Source organism: Danaus plexippus, chromosome 26 (assembly GCF_018135715.1).
Source record: "Danaus plexippus chromosome 26, MEX_DaPlex, whole genome shotgun sequence".
NCBI classification, from domain to species: Eukaryota; Metazoa; Arthropoda; class Insecta; order Lepidoptera; family Nymphalidae; genus Danaus; species Danaus plexippus.
This window is the reverse complement of record NC_083554.1, coordinates 4,927,451-4,947,947: the sequence shown is the minus strand read 5'-3', so window position 1 is coordinate 4,947,947 and position 20,497 is coordinate 4,927,451. Positions and strand designations below refer to the sequence as shown.

The window sequence follows — 20,497 nt, the reverse complement described above, 5'->3', positions numbered from 1 at the left end:
ACGTAATAATAATATACCTTCCACATTATAATGCTATGAGTGACATTTAGTTTTCAATAAATATAATTTAGCATTTAAACAGGACACAAGAGTAAAATAAATAAATACAGACGACATTAGAATATTTTTACAATTTATGAGCTAACGCCGTTTAAGGAATTTAATAAAAATTAAAGTAGCGTTCATGTTATATTAATATAAATATATATAATAATATAGGAGGAAGAAAAATAAACAACATGTTAATATGTTGGAAATAAAATACTTATTATATAAATAATAATAATATTAATAACATATATATGTCTTATATATAAAATTCTCGTGTCACAATGTTCGTTCCCGTACTCCTCCGAAAGGGCTAGACCGATTCTCATGAAATTTTGTGAGCATATCAAGTAGGTCTGAGAATCGGCCAACATCTATTTTTCATACCACTATGTGATAAGGGTTTTTTACCCTTAAACTTTTGTTTTTTAATTATTGAACGAAATTTTTTGTTTTTATATTTTTATAATGTGGCATCAAAAAATACATACAAGCCTAAATTTTTGCTTTTTTATCACCAACCCCTATTTTTTATGTATATATGTAAACACAATACGAGTGTATGTTTGTTTAGGCTAATATCTAAAATGGCTGAACCGCGTTTAAATGGACTTATTGGCAGGTAGCTGGTGTAATAAAAAGTAACTTAGGGTACTTTTTTCAAGATCCCGAATGGCCATCCCGATATTATAAAGCGCGAGTGGGAGGCAGGGCGCATACGGGGCTTTAAAGTTTTGTCGTAGTTTCTTATTATTTTTCTTACGCAGACGGAGTCGCAGGTAACAGCTAGTATGTGTATATATATATAAATATATATATATATATATATGATCATATATAAAGCAATAAATACTATTTGAAACTAATGTAAAATATGTATAAATCCATACAGTAGTAAATATTATATTTTTTTCACTCTGTTCTTTGATAATTCGATAATGAATAATGTATAAATATTACAAGCATTATTAAAACCATACATAGTAGCTAGGCATAAGATACATTGATTTCGTAGAAATATCGCCACAGAGTCGCAGGGGGAAGCTAGTATGTTAGTTAAATATTATAGAGCTTAAGTAATGAAATCGTACAAGATTATACAGAGAGAAATACTGGAGAAGAATAAATTATATGAATAATATATATTAAGTGTAATTTAATCAAATTTTAAATTGCAATAATATTATTTACAGTGATAGCTCGGTCATATAAAATTTAAATTGCATATTATCTATATATATATATATATATAAGTTTTTATTAATAACAAGCATATATATATATCTGTGTGTGTTTGTGTGTACGTGCGTAGGGAAATATAATCGCCGTATACAGTTAACTAAGTGTACGAGTCATAACATTGTTTTCTAGCAAATTTTAAACGAGCTAACTAACCTGTATCTGGCTCCTGTGTTTGTGGCACGTCCTGCAACGGATGTGCGTAGAGTCGCAGATATACTTGTATGGCGACGCGAGCACACCGGAAGTAGAAGGGATGAGCTCGAAGAACATCCTCGAGCCTGAGCAGGCCGACGTACGATCGCAGCGTCATCTTGCGCATACAGTATGAATGGAAGTCGAATTGATCCTCCATTATTTCTGAGAAATGCTGGAACAGACATACAAATGATAGTTTAGTTTATGTTTTACTTAACCTTTACTACATACATATGTAAATTTGTACGTTATAGGGTAGGGACAAACCTACGTGGTGGTAGGAGCGTGAGGTATAACAGCCAAACCTCTCTACAACCTACTTAAAGACTTTGTCCTATGCAGAACAAGCGTAAGTTCATTCTTGGAACGTGTGTCTAAGGGAGCCCTAGTAGGTTCGTTTGAAATTTGGCTAGGTAGAGAGAGGAGCATAACGCGCTTTAGATTGGGGCCCCTTAAACCTCCACCTGGGTCGCTAGTCCCAGGCACTGTTGAAGCTCCTCTCTCTACAAAGTGATGGACCCGGCACCAGCACGGTGAGTACATTGAATGCTGAGAGGTTTCGTCTCTTATAGAACCTAACTGTGCTCACTACTTCTCCAGGCTGTATACTACGAGTATTATTCATATTTACAAAAATAAATCTTGAAATTAGACGACCTTACTCATTATATAGCAACTATCTACCACTGCAAGTTCAGTTAAAGTCGGTCTAGACGTTTCCGAGATTATCCGTAACAAGCAACGGACCAAAATTTTAAAAATATATTTTATCAAACACTGACCCTATCACAAACGTATCTAAAATTTTCGCCTGTACTCATTTCAATGCAATAAAGTTTTTTGGATACTACGTGTTTTTATTATTTTATATCTACACACTCCCGACGTTCTGGTTGCTTTGCATCAACCGTGACCACGGGCAGACGAGATGTGATGTCTGTCAGTCGGTCTTGTTATTTATCATCTACCGCCAACGCTTCCTTAATGTCCTAGCTTACTGCTCTGGATGCAGAATTCGCTTACTATGTCTTAAGGTCTTGTGGTGTGGTCACGTACGTTTGATTTTATATATGTATATATATTTTACTGACCCTATCAACTTCATGGGCCTTCTTTAACGCCTCGCCCCATTGTTTAAGTCTTTGGTACGCCGCAGCAGCCTCCGTCTGGAACCACATGCACTGCATCTCGTTAAGATTCTCAGTAGCTGGTACACCTGGAAATTTATATACAAGCTAATGTAGCAGCTTGAATTTGATTTTCACGAGTTCAAAAATATATCCTAGCATATTCCATTTACAGAATATCTCATTACCAAATAAGCTATATCGTGACTTGTAGCCACTCAGGTTAGTGAATAAATCAATTTTAGATCTTATTTACAGCACAACATTGCAAGAAACTTCAGGATAATATTGAGATAGTCACTATCTACATTTCATTTTAGTCCTATCCCCCAACAGATACCTAGTACTATCCGGTCAATATTGATAATAGTTATATAATATTGATACCTTCTCTTGTGAACTTGGCACACATATCCTCCGCCCTTTGTACGTGTCCAGCCCTCAGCATGTATCTAGCGCATTTGCTGTTCACATATCGGTCTGCTGTGTCCATAGCTTGAGCCTCTTCAAGCCAACCATAAGCTCGAACTGGGTCACCGGCATGCTGTGCATATTATAGAATATTAATGACTAAAAAACAGATATTAAATTAAGGCATTGCTTACATATATTCTGGATGTATCGAATATGCTCTGTTGATAGAGAATCTACCTTACAACTTTCTTATAAATAAATTAAACCAAAATAAAATTTGTCATCATAAAGGAATTACGTGAATTGATGATAAATTTAAGGAAGAGATAAAAGCTTCACATCAGCTATAATATGTTGAACTTAAAATTATTATTTTGTGTATCACAAGCATAACAACATATATTATATTATCTTTTAGTTCTATCATATAGTACACTGTGTACAGAACATTTCATATATACATAATAGTTACATAATATATAGGATTTACCTTGTAAATCCTTCCCTTAACAATATAAAGCTCTATCAATGTCGGTGTATGATCTATAGCTGCATCTATGTACTTCAGTGCTCTGTCCGTATCCTGTTTATAATCATAATGCTGGGCTGCAAAGTAGTAAGTCCACAGCAATGCACTAGCCGGCTGCTTGACTTCATCAGCTTTAGGTCCAAATGTACCGGACTTTGATAAACAATCCATATATTGTTCTATTAACTTCTCTATAGTGTCCGCTTTACTCTGATCCGCATATAATGATCTGTAAATAACATTGTGTCATTTTAATAGAAGTATTGGATTTTGGAAATAAACAGTGATTTTTTTACTATCCAAGTTAGTTCAGTTCTCAATTGTCTTTTAATGGTTGTCATAAGGATATTATCTTTAATTTCAAAAACGTAACATATGTTATATAGACATATATACAGCCTTTTGTAATACATATTAAAGCATATTTAGATTCTGACATATATATAAGTACAAATATTTTAACCCAAAGCCCTAATAAAAGACATCCAAATATATATGTCATTGAAAGAGTTGTAACAATTAAATGCAACGATAGCATCACTACACAATCATCTTCACTGATTCAAATTCAACATGTTTAGATTTCCGTCACTTTTATTAAATACTATGGCGTCATAGTCCACTTTTGGTATACATCAGACGAAAAAACATCAATAGGCATAATACAAAGCGAACCTGCATCTTTGGAATACCGCATTGCAATCACTTTACAGAACTACACCATAGTGCCAATAAAGTAATGAGATCTAAGACTCGCGAGATTTATTCATTTAAATGAAACTAATATGTTTCCGGATATACTACGCGGATTTTATTATTTTAAAACTACATAATCCCAAAAATGTGGAACGCCTCACGATTTTGTGTGTCATTCTTGCGCAGGGGCCATGCCATCGTGAAGCGTTCCACATTTTTGGGATTATGTAGTTTTAAAATAATAAAATCCGCGTAGTATATCCGAAAATATATTACTTTCATTTAAACGCCATACAAGTAAATAATATTATGTATAAATTTTTTATCATTATCAATAAATTAATACTACATTTATGTAACGAACCTTAAATCCATAAATAGCGGCGGGATTCCTTTATGTAGTCCGTGACGAAGATACTCATCTACTAAAGATTCAAAGGCTGGCAGGCAGGCCTCGGTAAGCTGCAACCGCCGGGGTGCTATTGCTCTCGGATACTCCTTCCTGAAAATTAACAGAAATGGATATATATACATATATTTCTAGATATCTGACTTTCCGCATGGAAAGCATGAAATACTTTAGATTCAATGTCAAAAGATTTGTTTATATATATTCTGTGGTTCAATTTATAATGGTTAAACATAATTCTGTCTGGTTTTACATAACCATGTACCTGTGAAGTGTGAACCCATATAATTACAAGTGTCATTGAATATACTTATCAGTCAAGTAAACTAACTAATACTTTCTTTGTATTGTCTATTGAAACAACACACTGCACATTTATAAAATAAGCATAAATTTTGTTCATAAAGAATAACAATTACGATTAACTGTGTGGACTTTGAACAAAAATTTTTTGAGAGCTTGTTATGAGTTATTAAGAAAAAACTAACAAAAAGATATACAAATAAGATTAATTTAATTTGTATTTCGAAAACTTACTTATATACATCATAAAAGGCCACTTTTTCATCAGGATCACTAAGCTGTTTGGCTTCTACTAATTTCTGATAATACATAACATTCTCGGGATTCCTTTTTAATAAATCCTCATAAACAGCTTCCGCATCTTTAAACCTGAAAATAAAATTATACATAAGAAAATATTAATAGTTTTGTTAATATATCATTTTATACTTATTTTGATTTAGACCCTTATCTTTGTAACTTTCAGTTTTATAAATAATGTCTATGATAATCTCAGTTAATAATAGATTGACATTGTTAAAATATGATAATAAAATCAATAGATGAATGGACAAAATCTTTGCTAACATTAAAAAATAATGCTACAAACCTCTTTAATTTCAAATAATATTCCCCAGAGGTTTCTTTAATTGAAAGCTTATCTAGAATCTGACTTTGGAACTTATGGAGATGCTGCAAAGCCCTGTCGTATTGACCGGATTCCGCAAGAACCATGTTTTGGTAGAGTAACAATTCAGAATGTTCATAATCATAAGGGCCCTTCATCTGATTTGTACGATAAGCATCCAAGATACTGTTTGCTATCTCATAATCTCCGAGGAGGTGGTAACTCATCGCAAACCCTATCCATGAAGCTCTCTGCGTCGGCCTCAGAATAAACAGTTGGTACCTAGTATCCTGGAATTAATGAATGAAATGTATGAATATATAAATCAAATATAAGTAGAAATCATTTCATAGATAAAATTTAAAAAAAAATTGCCACAGTTCAGAAATATGTACATACTGACACAAAAATAACAAAAATTGAATTGCATAGCAGTTTACAAGTACCTCTTAAGACACTATAAATAATTTCTTTGTTTTATACATCCTATATAATAGTCTATTTAATAACGGTATATTCTTTATGATATGCACACAGATCTAAGTGTTGCTTATAAACTTACTTTGTAGCCTTCTAAATCTCTCATCTGAATTTGAAGCAAAGAAAGGTCACGAAGAATCTGGATGTTTTCCTTTTCCCATTTGAGTGCATTCCGATAACATTTGATGGCCTCGTCGTATTTCTTATCAGACCTCTGTAGCAGACCATACACATGCCAGCAGACGGGCGACTTCAGATCGTTACGGAGGCCACGACGTACGTATTCATAAGCCTCGTCTTTACGACCAAGACAGTTTAATGTCAAACCTTTCATAGCCAGTGTCTCTGAAAAAAATTAATCTATTATAGTAATAACGTCATTTAATGATTATTGTATTATTTAATATGACTTATCATTAATTTACCTCCATGTTCCGCAAATTTTGGATTAGATAGTATTTGTTTGGCAAATTTCAACCCATTTTTGTATTGTTTATGTTCATAGCAACGCTGAAATCACAGATTTTTTAATTAAATCATTAACCTCTATTTATTATGAGATGCAGGCAAAATAGTGCAAGGACAAGAAATATCATTCGGCTAATAATAAATTTGTATACAATTATGATTTTATTTTCATGTAAACAGATCGCTATTGGTTTTCAGGTCGTCCTTATTTAGGAACTGAAGTATCATATTAATTGCATTATTTTTTATCTAGAAATAATAGCGAATATTGACAAGCCACTCAAAGCGAATATATTGTTTACAAGTTAACTTACCAAAATCCTTTTAAAAAGAGCATTTTCTTTTGGCGGCAATGAATTACTATGTGGCATTTTATTAATAGAATACGAATAATTCTTATATTATTTCACTAATAAATTGAAATATTGCTAAAACCTCGTGGCTATAAACCAAAGAAGTCGATGAAGGATTGTTGTCTATGACAATTCTTAGGTCACGTGATCCATAGTTAGTCATTGCCATAAAAAAATTAAAAATACGTACAAACGACATTAGAATTAACATAGAAAGCCTTTTAACTCAAAATTTTTTGATTGAACGATAAGTTGATCATATTTTAAAAAATAATTTTATTAGTTGTAAATTAAACCTTCGTTTTAAAACAAAAATATTATTTAACTTATGGCCTTTTTTCTATTTCTCTCATTATACTATGCTTTAATTTTTATATCTAATATTTTGTTAAAGGGATCCCACTACTTTAGGATGATGTTTTTTTTTACTATAATTATTAAATTAGGGGCTAATTAGATAGCGTTCGTAAAACTCTGTAAAAGTGTGTATAGTTTGAACTATGTCTACTATTTATTGATGTTAAATGTCAATGACATTTTGACGAGGTTTAACAATTTAATTTGAGTAGTTGACTAGTGATTGCAAAAGTTGTCGGCTTCGTTAAAGGAATAAAAAAACTAACTGTGTAAGAGTACAGTATAAAGGAAGCCGACTTTCAATCTGGTTTTGTACAAGGAATATGGGTATAGAAAACATGCGTCGTTGGCCAATGTATATCGTTTTCGCTTTATGCATTTTACTTACCCTTTCACTATTAAATAGTTGGAGTATGGAGACTGAATTACAAAATCGACTAGGGGAGGTGAGTTCGCAGCTTCAAGAATGTTCACGTCAACAGACTTCATGTATGGAAGAATCTTTACGATTTCAACAACAACGAGATAACTATAACTCCAAAGTTAACGATCTAGAGGGTTTGAAAGGTAAACTAGCTAGCGACGTTTCCGATTTCAGAACCAGACTTGCCAAATCAGAAATTCAAGTCAACCGGACTTTAGTGGATGTAGAGTTATGTAAAACTGAATTAGAATCACTTAAGAATTTACAGGTGAGTAAAACAGCGACTCTCGAAACATTAAGGCTAGAAAAAGAAACTTTAACAACTCAGCTAGAAGAGAGAAAGAAACGAATTGAGGAACTGGAGAAAGAAATTGCTAAACTGAAAGTGGCCATGACTACAAAAAGTGCTCCGAATCCTCCACTCCCTTCAAAAGTTACTCCAGCAGCCCAACCACTTAAACTCAGCCCAGCCCTGAATGCAAATAACCCAATAAATGAACCAGTCATAGAAGATAATGCTAAGGAAGAGTTGGAAGACCCTAGTGCACTTAACGAACCAGATAACTTTGAACGTGAATAGTATTAATAAGTAAGGTTAAATTTTGTGATTCAAGTTTAAAGTTATTTTAAGACAATATTAAGTTTATAATTAACAAAATTAACCCTTTATGAGATATTGTTTACAATTAGAATAAATACAATTGTATATATTGATTGAATGGATACTAATTTGCCAGTTAGCAGCTAGTTAAAGTTAAAAGCTTGCATTTTTTCATTAACCCCATCATTCTAAATCATATAAATTTGTGGCATATGACATGTTATACAATATTGTCCGTTAATTTAGGTGATACTTCGGCTATCGTCTTGTTCAGATATTCAAATCTCATGTATGTTAGTGCCATTGCTTTTTACATTTTAACCTCCGTCTTATAAGTTCAGTAATATATATATTTGATCAAATATAATTATGACGAAATATTAGTATTAAAGTTTAGACTTATAATAAAATTATTTAGATATATTGATTGTGGAAAGGCTATATAGTGAATAAATTTAAAACAATGAGAAATGTACAAGAACTAATTAATGAAATTTTTTTTTATAAAAAGTGATTTTTATAAATATGTGTTATACTCAAAACACAACATTTTTGTTACTTTGTTTTGTATATATATCATGTTGGCAACATTTTCATAATTTTTTTAATTTTATTATCTAAATATTTGAAATACATACATTGAAACTGAATCAGAAAAATGGTCTGCTTGAGAAAAAAAAAAATCTCCGTTAAGTCTATCAAATGGAAACAGTTTAATGTTGAATTTTTAACCATATAAAATAAGGATTACAATAATAAAAAATTTCCTGACAGATATTGAAAGAGATAACTAAGAGAAAAAAAGATAACTATCAAGAACATATTTGTTAAATAAGATAATTGTTGATAACATCTGTTAGCCTTCCCACAATGAGTATGTCTATGACTACAATGCACTCACAACTTGAAATATAATTTTAAGTTACCATTTAATGATTTACCTAAAGTTTGAAATTATCTTTAAGGATATTGCCATGACGGTGCCAGTCGGATCTGAAAGGCTTATTGCTCAATTTTATTAACGGGAAATGGCTATAGGTGTTTGTTATTTTATAATTAAACTGTAGTCTGTATAGCGTCTGTTGTTTTTAATGTTGACTTCTATGTATGGCAACATTGTGTATATGCAGTTTTAACATTTTTTTTCTTTTTATGATCCCTTCTATGATTATCGATTACACTCATTCAATCAAAACCGTTGGTAAGTATAGTGCACGCTTAATTTTCTACCCGATGACTCAAAATGAATCGTTATGGAAGTTAATTAATTCTTGTTATTAATTTGTTGTATGAAAAATGAGATGTCAAATAAGAATACTACTGTGCAATGTTTAATTTTTGTATAATGTTTTTTGTCATCGCGACGCGACGTTGGAAATAACGTTTTTGAACATTGAGCAAGACGCTATGAATCTCCTATTGAAGAATTATTAGTATATTACATATGTATAATGAATATTTTGACAGGTGCCTAGTTTTACATGATCAACTTATCATGCGACATGAGAATATGACTAAGATGTTAAGGTTTTAGTATTAAAATTGTTTATGTAATAACATCATTTTATTTCAACTTCCCAAATTACAGTAATTTTTTTTTCTTTGCCCGTTGTCAGGCTGTGGAAAACCTCAAATCCTTGGGAGGTTTGTGTTTATATATAAATAGCTAAAGTAGTTGATGATAAAAATATTTGAAGTATTAAAATCGTTGCTTCGCCGACAATTTAAACCTATACCGTAACTTATAATAGATTAATAGAAAAATATACAATACTCAAATTTGTGGTGTTATTAAAAGAAAAATATATATTAACAAAGCAAAAATTTATCGATGTTAAGGTATCCTCTACATTACTTCCGAAGTACTTAAGAAACTTTGGCAACAGCCCGAAGTGCCGATAACCTAAGCACTTCAGTAATGATCACTACTTTTTTTTATTTAATATATTTTTTACAGATATACTATGGAGAATTAAATTCTTAAACGGGAGCCCTCTGGGGAATTTGAAAATGTTGATTGAATATCATTAGACGATTATTAAAATCGTATATTTGCTTTTCAAAGTCGAACTGAAGAAGTGAAGTCGGCCGAGTAGTGTAGAGACTAGAGAGATACTTCGTAAACTTTTGTTTTTTGTTCCCTTTGACTCGAAAAATTCGACAACATATGGAAGTCGCCCGAGACAAAGTAAAGTTTGACGAAAGAAGCCGAAGTGGGGCTCTACATTATCGTATTCGTCTAACATCGTTCAACTCCGCGAGTGGTCGAGTACGAGCATTACACAAAAGTCAAATCAATCTGGCAACTGCAAACAAAAAGTTGACCTTGAGTCAACTTTTTCAAATCAGTAGGCACAGATCGTCTTTTTTGTGAAAGAATAAGATGAAATCGGTACAGATCACCTTTTTTCCCTTAGTTACATAATAGAAATATTATTTTATAGACAACATTTTGTAGTAATACTTAGGTCAAATCTTTTTCCGTTTCCTATACTGATACTCTAATCGACCCCTAATCGCATTCATCCGGTTATTATAATATGATGCATGTGTTAGCAAATTTCCTTTATTTTTGTGACCATCTGGTGTAATCGTACAAACACTTCTTTATATCCGAGTAGACAAACTTTGAATCCTGAAATATTTGTTCCATCTTCAGTTTAATGTTTATAACGGTGACGAAATAATGACAACATTTAAAGGTTCTTTTTTTAAAAATTAAATAGCTGAATAAATGCTAGTTTACGATTAATTAAACCTGACTTTTTAAAGTTTTTCTTTCATAAATCTTGAGATTCAGTTTGAGTTTTTAAACATTTTTTTTAATGATTATTTTTAGGTTAATCCTAGGGATTACTCAAATGGATATGACACCATTTACCTATATAAATAACCACTGATCACGTTAAAATGTTTAGGTGTAGTTACAGCTGTAGTGTTGCCTTACTTTTGTGGTACAGTTCAAAAGGTCATGCGAGGGTCGAGACATTTCACTAAGTAATTAATATTAAATAAGGACGGCCACATAAATTATTCAACCTCTTACAAAAATGTAAAATCAATTTTTTTGTTTGTAGTATTTGCAAAATAATTTTATTAATATAAAGCTGGCAAAACTACTTCATAACTAATCATATTCATTTAAAAATTTGGTTTTAGTCATTTGTAAATATTGGCTAGTAATAATTCTCTCGCTTGAATTGATCCCTCTAGTTATCTAAGTGAAGGCTGAGATAATTGTTATTTTTAAAATGTTTTTTTTTTTTAATCCCTGGAGTTGAATTAATGTTTTTGTTTTCTTATCTTTAAATTTCGGTGAATTCCAAAGTAACGTATCCAGTATTAAATACTCAGGACTAAATTGTGCTCTTTGTTTCTATGCTGAGATCAATTTTTATCACTACTATTATTTGTCCACTGTTTACTGAAACAAGAAAGAGTTTGTATACCCAATGACAGTAATACTGTGTCCTTACTGAATTCGTTTCATATAAATTATTATGTATTTATTTTAGGTTTATATCTCTAAAATCCCTTAAATTTAAACATGCATGTATCCATCATAAATTGCAATTTAATGCACAGCTTTTGTTGTTTATAAATATTTCCTCAAGCGAGCTTCAGCGCGTTTAACATATGATTTGAGATAGTCTGTGCTACTTATTTCTATAGAAAATTACATTCTCTGTGGGATAAAGTAATTCGGTTAACTGAGGTTACTTCCCGGAATAGGAAGCCGTATAAAAAATTGATAAAAAGTATTTCTTTATTACTACTTATTTCTTAATTACCAATAAAGTTATGGTAAAAAAATAAAAGTTAATAATACTATTTAAATTAATTAGTTGTAACTTACTTCACGTTATTCCTTTTTTTCTTTTATTTTGATTGGCTAAAATATCTTCTTCCCCTATAGTAGTGTCCTCACATACCAGCATTAAAACTCATATAGCACATGAAGTCGGTTAAATAAATAACGGTAACTTTCTAAAGAACTTTATTTATCTTAAATATGTCTACAATAATAAAACAAACAACATATTACTTCAAGAGTAATGGTTATAGTAAAATAAAACTTAACCTAATACAATTCAACTCATTAATGCATAATCGTCAAAAAAAAAAAAAATAACCTGCATTTTACTTTAAATATAATAAGAAAATATCTTCATAGAATCATTATCTCAAAGGGGGTGGACTGGTTCGCGTCCATAGGAAAATAACCTGAAGAAAGCCTACACGTGCCAACGGAATGCCCGACTGGTGGGAGACCAAGCTTCTCACGCAAAAGCAAAACCTATCACGTGAAAGCAAGATAGCTATTTACAAGCTGTGGGATACTGCTAGCAATAGCAACGATTCCGCGTCAAGACATTGAGAGCCTTGTTAGACATACCCTACTATGTGAGCAACAAATACATACACGAGAACCTCAAGATCGCTAACGTCAAACGCTATCAGCCATCTTTAAAAGCTATCAGATGAGAATATCAACTCACGACACTAAACTGGCTTCCAAATTGGTGGGCACAGGAATCACCCACTCCAGATTGAAACGGCATAGTGTCCCTACCCTTGCCGTGATATTTAGTGAGACAAAATGTAATTGATTCGCAGGAATTCTTTCTGCTCAAAGTTCAAGATACCTCATCGGAATCGGAAAGAGAGATTTGGAACCACAAGATTGGTCGAATATGCAGATGAAACGTATGATGACAGAGATAAAATAAGATGAGGCAGAATCCCCAGAGGACTTGACATCAATACAACCGGAGGATACATGGGATGCTGTGCAAATCGCAGGCCCATCAGAGATTCAGGGGACAGGTAACGATCCACCCGATATTATAAAGATGGAGTCAGATCTAGACGGTGAAGAACACACCAAAGCCAGAGAAATTGCCTACCAACAGAGCGGACATATTCAAACGATTGTAAAAGACTTGTTGAAAGGCGCCAAGTTAGACATCGGAGTATTTTTGGAAAGGTTGGTCCAAGTCAATCTGTCATACCTCAATAACCGATGAGAATTGAAAGGACAGACTTTATTGGAAGAAGTAATAAAGGCATTTACCTCGATACCCGGGGAAGTGGGAACTATGAAAGTTTCAAATAATGAAGTATTAACCGTCAAGATGACAAACGAATATCTATCGCAAGACGCCTCCAGCTCAGGTGTAGTTCACCGTGAGGCCGCTATTCGACACAAGACCAAAAAGAGGTCGACTGCAAAACACCCATTGAAAGAGCTGCAATAAGTATTCTTAACCCTGAAATATCCTGAGATTGCTAAATGTGTCATTACACGGAACCTACGGAATAACCGAGGCAAATGCTACCATATGGGAGAACATCACTTACGTTCTAATCCGATCAGGACAATACAAGACTGCAAACCTTTACAAATTTCCTTAAAAACAGGCAATAGCCATAATTATATGAACCATAATTTTATGAATATTATTTGTGGTGTTGCCATTCTAAATAAAACAACAACACAATATTTAATAAAGTACAAATGAATTGAAAATATCATGACATAGTTTGGTCCCTTTATTTTTTTTTCACAATTGCAACATCAACCCTTAAAACTAAATCTTACACTAAGAGATTTTAAATCCATAATGAAATAGTATAAGAAATCATTACATACACATAATAAAATATATGAAACTAATACTAGAATGTAATGGCTTAGCTTGAAATCACAGAAAGATTTGTAGCGAGAAACTCTCCACACATATATAGGATATACAAAATATATAGCATGTTCATCTATGATAAGCAAATTATCATCATAATACTTCTTTGCTGCCAAAGCTACCAGCAGCATTTGAACTCGGGACTTTTCCATATTGAAGTCTAGATATTTGTTCATTTGAGCTATAGTGTCCCTTCTTAAATTCAAGTATCTCAACAAAGTTAAATGTCGATATATAAATATAAAATGTGTATGAATACTAATATTGATACACAGTGCACATCTATGGCTATAATGAAGAGAAAATGGCTTAATTGAAATATCTCAGACACAAGTTATCAAAACTATTTCACTGTAATTTGTGGCGAGTATTAAAATATAACATACTTAAATATTTTATCTAAAACATCAACATACAAAAACATCGTTGTAAATCAATCATTTGCCGCTTCTTCAAATGCAGTCAACAAATTCCGTCTGCATTTGCTCTCATCACTGTAGCGTAAGGCCCAAATGATATACTCACCGGCATTAAGAGGGTCATCGGAATAACTTATTTGAACTTTACATTTCCGTTCCCATTTCATACAGTCCAGACTGCGTTTGTTCCTTGTTCTTGTGAACTGTATGTAGCCATTACATTCAACTGCTAGCTTCGGCAGTTGGCCATTCAAAGTTTCATGCATGTTTTCTGAGCTCGTACCGCTGGTAGACGGTTTACAGTCTCCTTGACCACACTCCAAGTTCGGTGGGGTTGTATTAGCCTGTTTATGTTTCTGATTGAAGCTGCCATCCCCAAAATTGGATATGTCATTGTTATTTTCATTACTCAAATGTTTTATATCCAGAGATTCATTGTGCTGTTTTTGCCTTTTACATTTAATTTCTACTTCGTCAGGATTGCACCCGTCAGCCCATTGTGGACTGCCACAGATTTCGAGTTTTCTTTTACCATTTTTTTGAGTATTTGGAATGTTTAATTCGGGTGAACTGAGAGGACTTGCCAAAACTGTATCCACAAAACTGTAATTGATACAGGAATTGATTAATTAACGAAAAGTACTTTCATATTTTGATGATTTCTATATTGTTCACCTACCTGTGTGATTGCTCATTCCTCGTCTGGATTTTGTCTGTGGCCTCTACAGTTGTGAAATCATGTTTGGAACATTGCATGTCATATTTAAGGAATGTTGATACTTTCTTTCTTGTTTTGACAGTTCTGCCAAACCATTCTAAGACTACATCATCTGATAAATACAAACCAAGACTCTGACGGTCACCATCAATCAATCTCTTGTACCATGTTATAAAATTACAAGCAGATTGTTGTTTTGAAGGTGGGGTTGTGGGATTATCTTGCTTATCTTTTATTGATGTTGTTATTATTCTACTTTTTCTCTTCTGTGGAGTCTTTGGTAAATTTGACATGTTCTGTAAAAATAAATGCACATATACAAACCAAGCACATAGATTTGACTAATTCTAATAAGATATACTAACATGTATCACTAAGAATGTCTACAACACGCTGAGAACTTGTAGCCTGATGAGCCAGATCAAAGCGCAGCTCTTCTAACCGATTTCTACTTTCTTGTATGTATGCAGTAATTGACAAATTTATCTCTAACAGTTCTTTATGTAATTTCGTCACGTTCTGAGAATTTGCAAAAATATTTTCTGAAAATAATAAGCGTGTCATAGTAAAATAGGAGTGTAAAACAAATGAAATTGTCATTTTTCTATTTTCAAACAAACTTAACCTACTCAAACACTTTGCTGCTTCCAATGCTAAATGTTCACGATTCAAATCAACGGAAATTGATGAATTCATCTTACGAGTGACTTAGCCACTTAAGAAACCATATGCATCGATTATATTAATATTAAAGCGGAATGGGAATCTAATAATGTTATTTTGTAACACCAAGCAACCCTTTTTGTAAGTTATGTTTCAATTTGACACTGACGGATATAAAAAAAAAACGAAATTGGAAACCGAACGCTTACGTAAATGGACGAATTTTAATGAACATTGTTTGTGATTGGTCAGAACTGAGTTCCACTAAGCGTCGTTACTATTTTACAAACTTTTTTATTGCTTATGCTCACTATGGTCTATAGGTGTGTTTAAAAATATATCTATTAATCTTACTAAGTATGTATTAGAAAATATTTAACTTTATAATAAATTTTTAGAAAATTTTATTATAAATAAAGATATTTTATATATATATATATATAAAACTGAAAAATCTCATTATCTTGAATTGGTAGGTTCTTATTATAACTAATAACTAAAACAGTTATATTTTAACAAAGGCCCTTAAAGTTTTTTGAGAAATAAAAGAAGTACTTATATTTTAAATACAAATATTTGATTTTATTAGCTTAATAGTCTATATAGGCTATTATTATTCTATGTAAAGGTTTAGGGCACAAAAATCTATTACCATAATCCTATTTAGCAAAATAGCAGGTCTGCACAAAATTATATTTAAAACGGTTTAGTAGCTTTTAGTTAATGGTAAGGAACACATAGACACAGATAATTATTGCTTTTATATTATTAGCAGAATCATTTTATATCCTTACAAGGCTTTTAAAAAACTAACAGTATAATTATGAAGAAAATTTAATCGTTAAAACGCAACTAAAAAGAGGCTAATTATTATCTTAATGCTAACCACCCCAGCTAATTGTGATTTAACCATAGACAATAATAATTATGAGAATCAGTATTGGATAGCAGAGTAGGCGCGCTTCCCTGGGAGTGGTAATGTGTCGAACCAATCTACTGCGTTCTCGCGATCATTGACATCGGCCATTGGTCTATCCTTTGTCAACCAATCATTGAAAAACCAGTGAGGAATATCCAATGTAAGTTTACAATATTTGACGATTATTGTACAGAGATGGTCCGACCGTTGATTAAACTAAATGAAACATTAGGATTTCTTTTCAAACTTTTCACATTTTGTAATGGAATTACTTGAAAAGCAGCCATTTTGATTACGTTGGCTTCTCTGGCCTCGCTAGTGACGTATGCCACATTTTCAGAAATTTTCCAAAGTAGGTACTTAGGTAGACACCCCGTGAAATATACATGAAAAATATATCACATCGACTTTTATAATGTTAATATATAATCATGATGTAAATTTATATCCAAGAGTACAACTTGTATATATTGATAAAAAAATAGGAAGTCCGTGTATTACCACTTACAGTATCAATTAACACAGTGATTAGAAAGAGAATAATATATTCTGTAGTTTAGAAACTTTGAATATTAGTTATACCTTATTTTTGAACTTGACGAAATTAAAAAAATAAGTTTTAGGATATACCGTCACAAATAAACTTTGGTACAAGAGTGCTCTTAATATCAAGTAACAATAAACATTGCAGTGCAATGGAGCATGCACAGATCCAAACGTCAGATGGTACACAAGTGATGACCATCAATGGGCAACAGCTGCAAGTGCTGCAAATGAATAACAGTCCCCACATGATTCAAGGTCCTAATGGACAACAAATAGTCATACATGCTATACCATCAACAGCACCAACCATACAGGTATAAGATCTCTGTCTCATATCTCGCTTCATTTATATTTTTAACAAACTGCCAATGTCCGTATCATGATATTTTATTAACATCATATATTTATCCATAAGTTTAGTAATTCATTTATATCATTAACTATTGTGTTCTATTCCTTAATACTCCAACATAAAATTTTTTTTTGTTCACCGCCTTTCATGTAACATCCCCATTAAAATTGCTATATACTTTCTTTTTATTTGCACACGCATTCAGATTGGAGCCCCACAGATCCAGGTGGTAGTATGATGTTTCAATGTTTTTTTCATTCATTCATTCGTTCATTCATTTTGTTTATATATTTGTTTTTATTGATGTTCGGAAGAATGTTTTGATTTATTGAAGACTTCAATGTTTAATATATAAAACAATTACAGGTGGCAACCCCGACTGGTCAGCAATTACAGCAACTACAAGTACTACCACTATCTAGTTTACAAGGTGATTCATAATCTACCACATATTTTAATAACATATTAATCATACTATATGACTTTATGATAATGTTTAATTATCAGGTACAAGCAACAATATACAGCCGATGCAGTTAGTTCAGACTCCTGACGGACAAACATACATCTATCAACCCACAGCAAGTGCACCACAACCACAGATTGACCAACATCAGATTATACACCAACCCGGTAAGTAACCAAAGCAAACTCCCATAACATTTAGATATAAATGGATTTTTGTTACTGTTCCAACACTAACTACTGGACTGAATTTGATGAAACTTAACAGTATTTTTGCATAACAAAATTAAGTTTACCTTATACATAGTCGTTAGAGGAGGCCTATGCCAAGAGGCACATTTTATAGTTATAATAGCTTATTTGTAAGTTCTCTATAATTGTTAATTCAGAATGAAGGGCTCTATTATTATACATAGTAATATATATATTAGTGTTGACTTAGTTTATATATATATATACACTAAGTCAAACCATAAAGTTATTTAAACATATGTGTTATTGTTGTTCTGTCCATTATTGTAAGTAATGTAAATAAAAAAAATATATATTTTCAGGCACCCTATTGAACTTGAATGGAAATTTACTACAAGTGGCAGGTGTTGGCGGAGTACAACCACAACAAATTGTCAATCAGCCGAACATAGTCATGGTAAATAAAAAAAAATTTTGGTCATGGTATTATAACCTTTTTTTATATATGACGCATACAATTTCAATATATAATCTGTATTTATATTCATATCTTTTTACTTTTTTATTTATACTAAATGAAATATAGTTAAATTAATATAACATTTAGTATGAGTAAATAAGTACATTACAATATTATTACATTACACTGTCTGGCTATCAGTGTTTTAATGTGTGTATTTATATATGCACGTTTAAACACTGATAGCAAAGACATTGACAAAAAAAAAGGTTATTTTATATTTAATTATAACGGAATAAATATATTCTATTAAAAATTAAGTCTTAAAATGTCTGAAGTCATTGTGTATTGGGTGTTTTGTATTTGATGTATATATTGTAATTATCATCAAGTATGTGATATTTTAAATCTACATAATTTTAGTTGTTTCAATTTCTAAATATTAATATAACTTAACCGATTTCAAAATTATCAGGTTCTGAATTGAACCATAGAGTTTTCATAAACATGATTATTTTTAAACAATGCTTTAGGTATATAATGAAAGCATTATAATAATTAAAAATTATTTAAATTTCAAAAATAATTAATATTTCAGATGGTAAATGGCAACACAGCCTCATCGAGTGAAGGGGCCACATCCACAGCGGGATCTGATGAGGAGCCATTACTGTATGTCAATGCCAGGCAATACAAACGTATACTGAAGAGACGAGCAGCTAGGGCTAAATTACACGAACAAGGGAAAATACCTAAAGAAAGACCTGTTAGTATACTAATTGATGGTTATTTACATGAAATACAACTATTCCATATTAATTTGTGTTAAAATCAATAATTAATGATGTTTTATTTAAAAAATTATTATTTATCACAGAAATATCTTCATGAGTCAAGACACAGGCACGCTATGAACAGGATAAGAGGTGAAGGTGGGAGATTTAATTCCGGCAGCAGGAAGTGAGTTTGATGTGGATTGTTATAAATATAACAATATCCTTATGAGATATTTAATACTTTAATATTATTTCAGGAATATGGAACAACAGGAACAGAATACGTCCACCCAGGCTATATTGGATGACATCAAGCCTGATACAGTGTCTATAACAATAATTCAGGTAAATACATAAGAATATTACTCTTTCTGATTCCTTATTATATATCAATTATATTGGTGAAATAAAAATGTATATCAATTTTACCTTTATCTTCAGTAAAGAAATTGTTGTCTTAAAACTGTATCAATTAATTTTTCAGGATGAAGAATTACAAGAGACCCAAACGAATCAATGGCGAAGACTGGCCCCACAACCGATGACATCGACATAGCACATAGAAATAGAAATACATTCTGATAAAATGAACTGAGTCTGTGGATATGTGATCATCACAACAAGGAAAGACTGTTGAATTAGTGTTTAAATTATAAATAATATATCATTGGTTTGTTTATTATAACACAAAAGGTAATTGCAATATATTTAATATCTCCCTTATAGTTTCCTAAGTGTTTAAATTTTTTTTTTTTTTATTATAGTAAGTTGTATTATATGTTTATTGTTGAATGTCTGTTCAAAATTATTGTGTGTTTATATTTTAAGTGCGGTATAGGTAATAGGTGTCACTTGTAAGGGTTTTTTTTTTTATGAAATTTTAACCATTTATAATTTAACTTTTAACAATCTGCGCGTTACCTAAAAATTATAAGGAAATTATCTTTTTATATTGATCTAGAATATAATAATCAATTTTTTTTTTTGGAGTGGTTTGATTCACTTATACAATGTAGCATATAATTTTTTAAT

At 31.6% G+C, this 20,497-nt stretch overlaps 4 protein-coding genes and 1 pseudogene across 5 annotated transcripts in view; 2 read left to right on the top strand and 3 right to left on the bottom strand.

The window, feature by feature from the left end:
* LOC116774525 (N-alpha-acetyltransferase 15, NatA auxiliary subunit) overlaps nt 1–6,996 on the bottom strand; it is a 58,876-nt gene extending 51,880 nt beyond the window's left edge. The window contains exons 1-10 of the mRNA XM_061524834.1: nt 6,833–6,996; nt 6,476–6,560; nt 6,133–6,395; nt 5,553–5,860; nt 5,198–5,332; nt 4,616–4,753; nt 3,517–3,784; nt 3,000–3,156; nt 2,577–2,701; nt 1,444–1,657 (exon numbers count right to left, since the gene is read on the bottom strand). Coding sequence (XP_061380818.1) covers nt 1,444–1,657; nt 2,577–2,701; nt 3,000–3,156; nt 3,517–3,784; nt 4,616–4,753; nt 5,198–5,332; nt 5,553–5,860; nt 6,133–6,395; nt 6,476–6,560; nt 6,833–6,889 — 1,750 coding nt within the window. The 5' untranslated portion in view covers nt 6,890–6,996. The remainder of the gene's footprint in view (nt 1–1,443; nt 1,658–2,576; nt 2,702–2,999; nt 3,157–3,516; nt 3,785–4,615; nt 4,754–5,197; nt 5,333–5,552; nt 5,861–6,132; nt 6,396–6,475; nt 6,561–6,832) is intronic.
* LOC116774554 (U6 spliceosomal RNA) lies at nt 4,393–4,492 on the bottom strand (annotated as a pseudogene).
* A 385-nt stretch (nt 6,997–7,381) lies between the features above and the next one.
* Nucleotides 7,382–9,810, top strand: LOC116774445 (uncharacterized). Its single transcript, XM_032667179.2, has one exon. The coding sequence runs from the start codon at nt 7,552–7,554 to the stop codon at nt 8,230–8,232; it is 681 nt and encodes a 226-aa protein (XP_032523070.2). The 5' UTR covers nt 7,382–7,551; the 3' UTR covers nt 8,233–9,810.
* Nucleotides 9,811–12,233: 2,423 nt separating this feature from the next.
* On the bottom strand, nt 12,234–15,934 carry LOC116774344 (uncharacterized). Its single transcript, XM_032667050.2, has 4 exons — nt 15,722–15,934; nt 15,458–15,634; nt 15,054–15,388; nt 12,234–14,977 (listed from the first exon to the last, which is right to left on the bottom strand). Exons 3-4 carry the CDS (start codon nt 15,383–15,385, stop codon nt 14,389–14,391), a joined length of 921 nt encoding a protein of 306 aa, XP_032522941.2. The 5' UTR covers nt 15,386–15,388; nt 15,458–15,634; nt 15,722–15,934; the 3' UTR covers nt 12,234–14,388.
* Nucleotides 15,935–16,676: 742 nt separating this feature from the next.
* On the top strand, nt 16,677–20,193 carry LOC116774455 (nuclear transcription factor Y subunit alpha). 2 transcript variants are annotated; one of them, XM_032667194.2, is made up of 9 exons: nt 16,677–16,834; nt 17,366–17,534; nt 17,939–18,002; nt 18,080–18,205; nt 18,592–18,686; nt 19,288–19,455; nt 19,567–19,649; nt 19,723–19,810; nt 19,950–20,193. In XM_032667194.2, the coding sequence occupies exons 2-9, from the start codon at nt 17,370–17,372 to the stop codon at nt 20,019–20,021; spliced, it is 861 nt and encodes a 286-aa protein (XP_032523085.1). In that variant the 5' UTR covers nt 16,677–16,834; nt 17,366–17,369; the 3' UTR covers nt 20,022–20,193. The 2 variants fall into 2 exon arrangements, with proteins under 2 accessions (XP_032523085.1, XP_032523086.1); XM_032667195.2 differs by lacking the exon at nt 16,677–16,834 and adding an exon at nt 16,867–17,026.
* The last annotated feature ends 304 nt before the right edge of the window (nt 20,194–20,497 follow it).

Excerpts from the sequence above, each read along its gene's own strand:
- LOC116774445 (XM_032667179.2), top strand. The coding sequence starts at position 7,552 with ATGGGTATAGAAAACATGCGTCGTTGGCCAATGTATATCGTTTTCGCT.
- LOC116774344 (XM_032667050.2), bottom strand. The coding sequence starts at position 15,385 with ATGTCAAATTTACCAAAGACTCCACAGAAGAGAAAAAGTAGAATAATA. Across the intron at positions 14,978-15,053 it reads AGGAATGAGCAATCACACAG|TTTTGTGGATACAGTTTTGG; the intron begins GTAGGTGAACAA and ends TATCAATTACAG.
- LOC116774455 (XM_032667194.2), top strand. The coding sequence starts at position 17,370 with ATGGAGCATGCACAGATCCAAACGTCAGATGGTACACAAGTGATGACC. Across the intron at positions 19,650-19,722 it reads TTTAATTCCGGCAGCAGGAA|GAATATGGAACAACAGGAAC; the intron begins GTGAGTTTGATG and ends ATATTATTTCAG. Across the intron at positions 19,811-19,949 it reads TGTCTATAACAATAATTCAG|GATGAAGAATTACAAGAGAC; the intron begins GTAAATACATAA and ends TTAATTTTTCAG.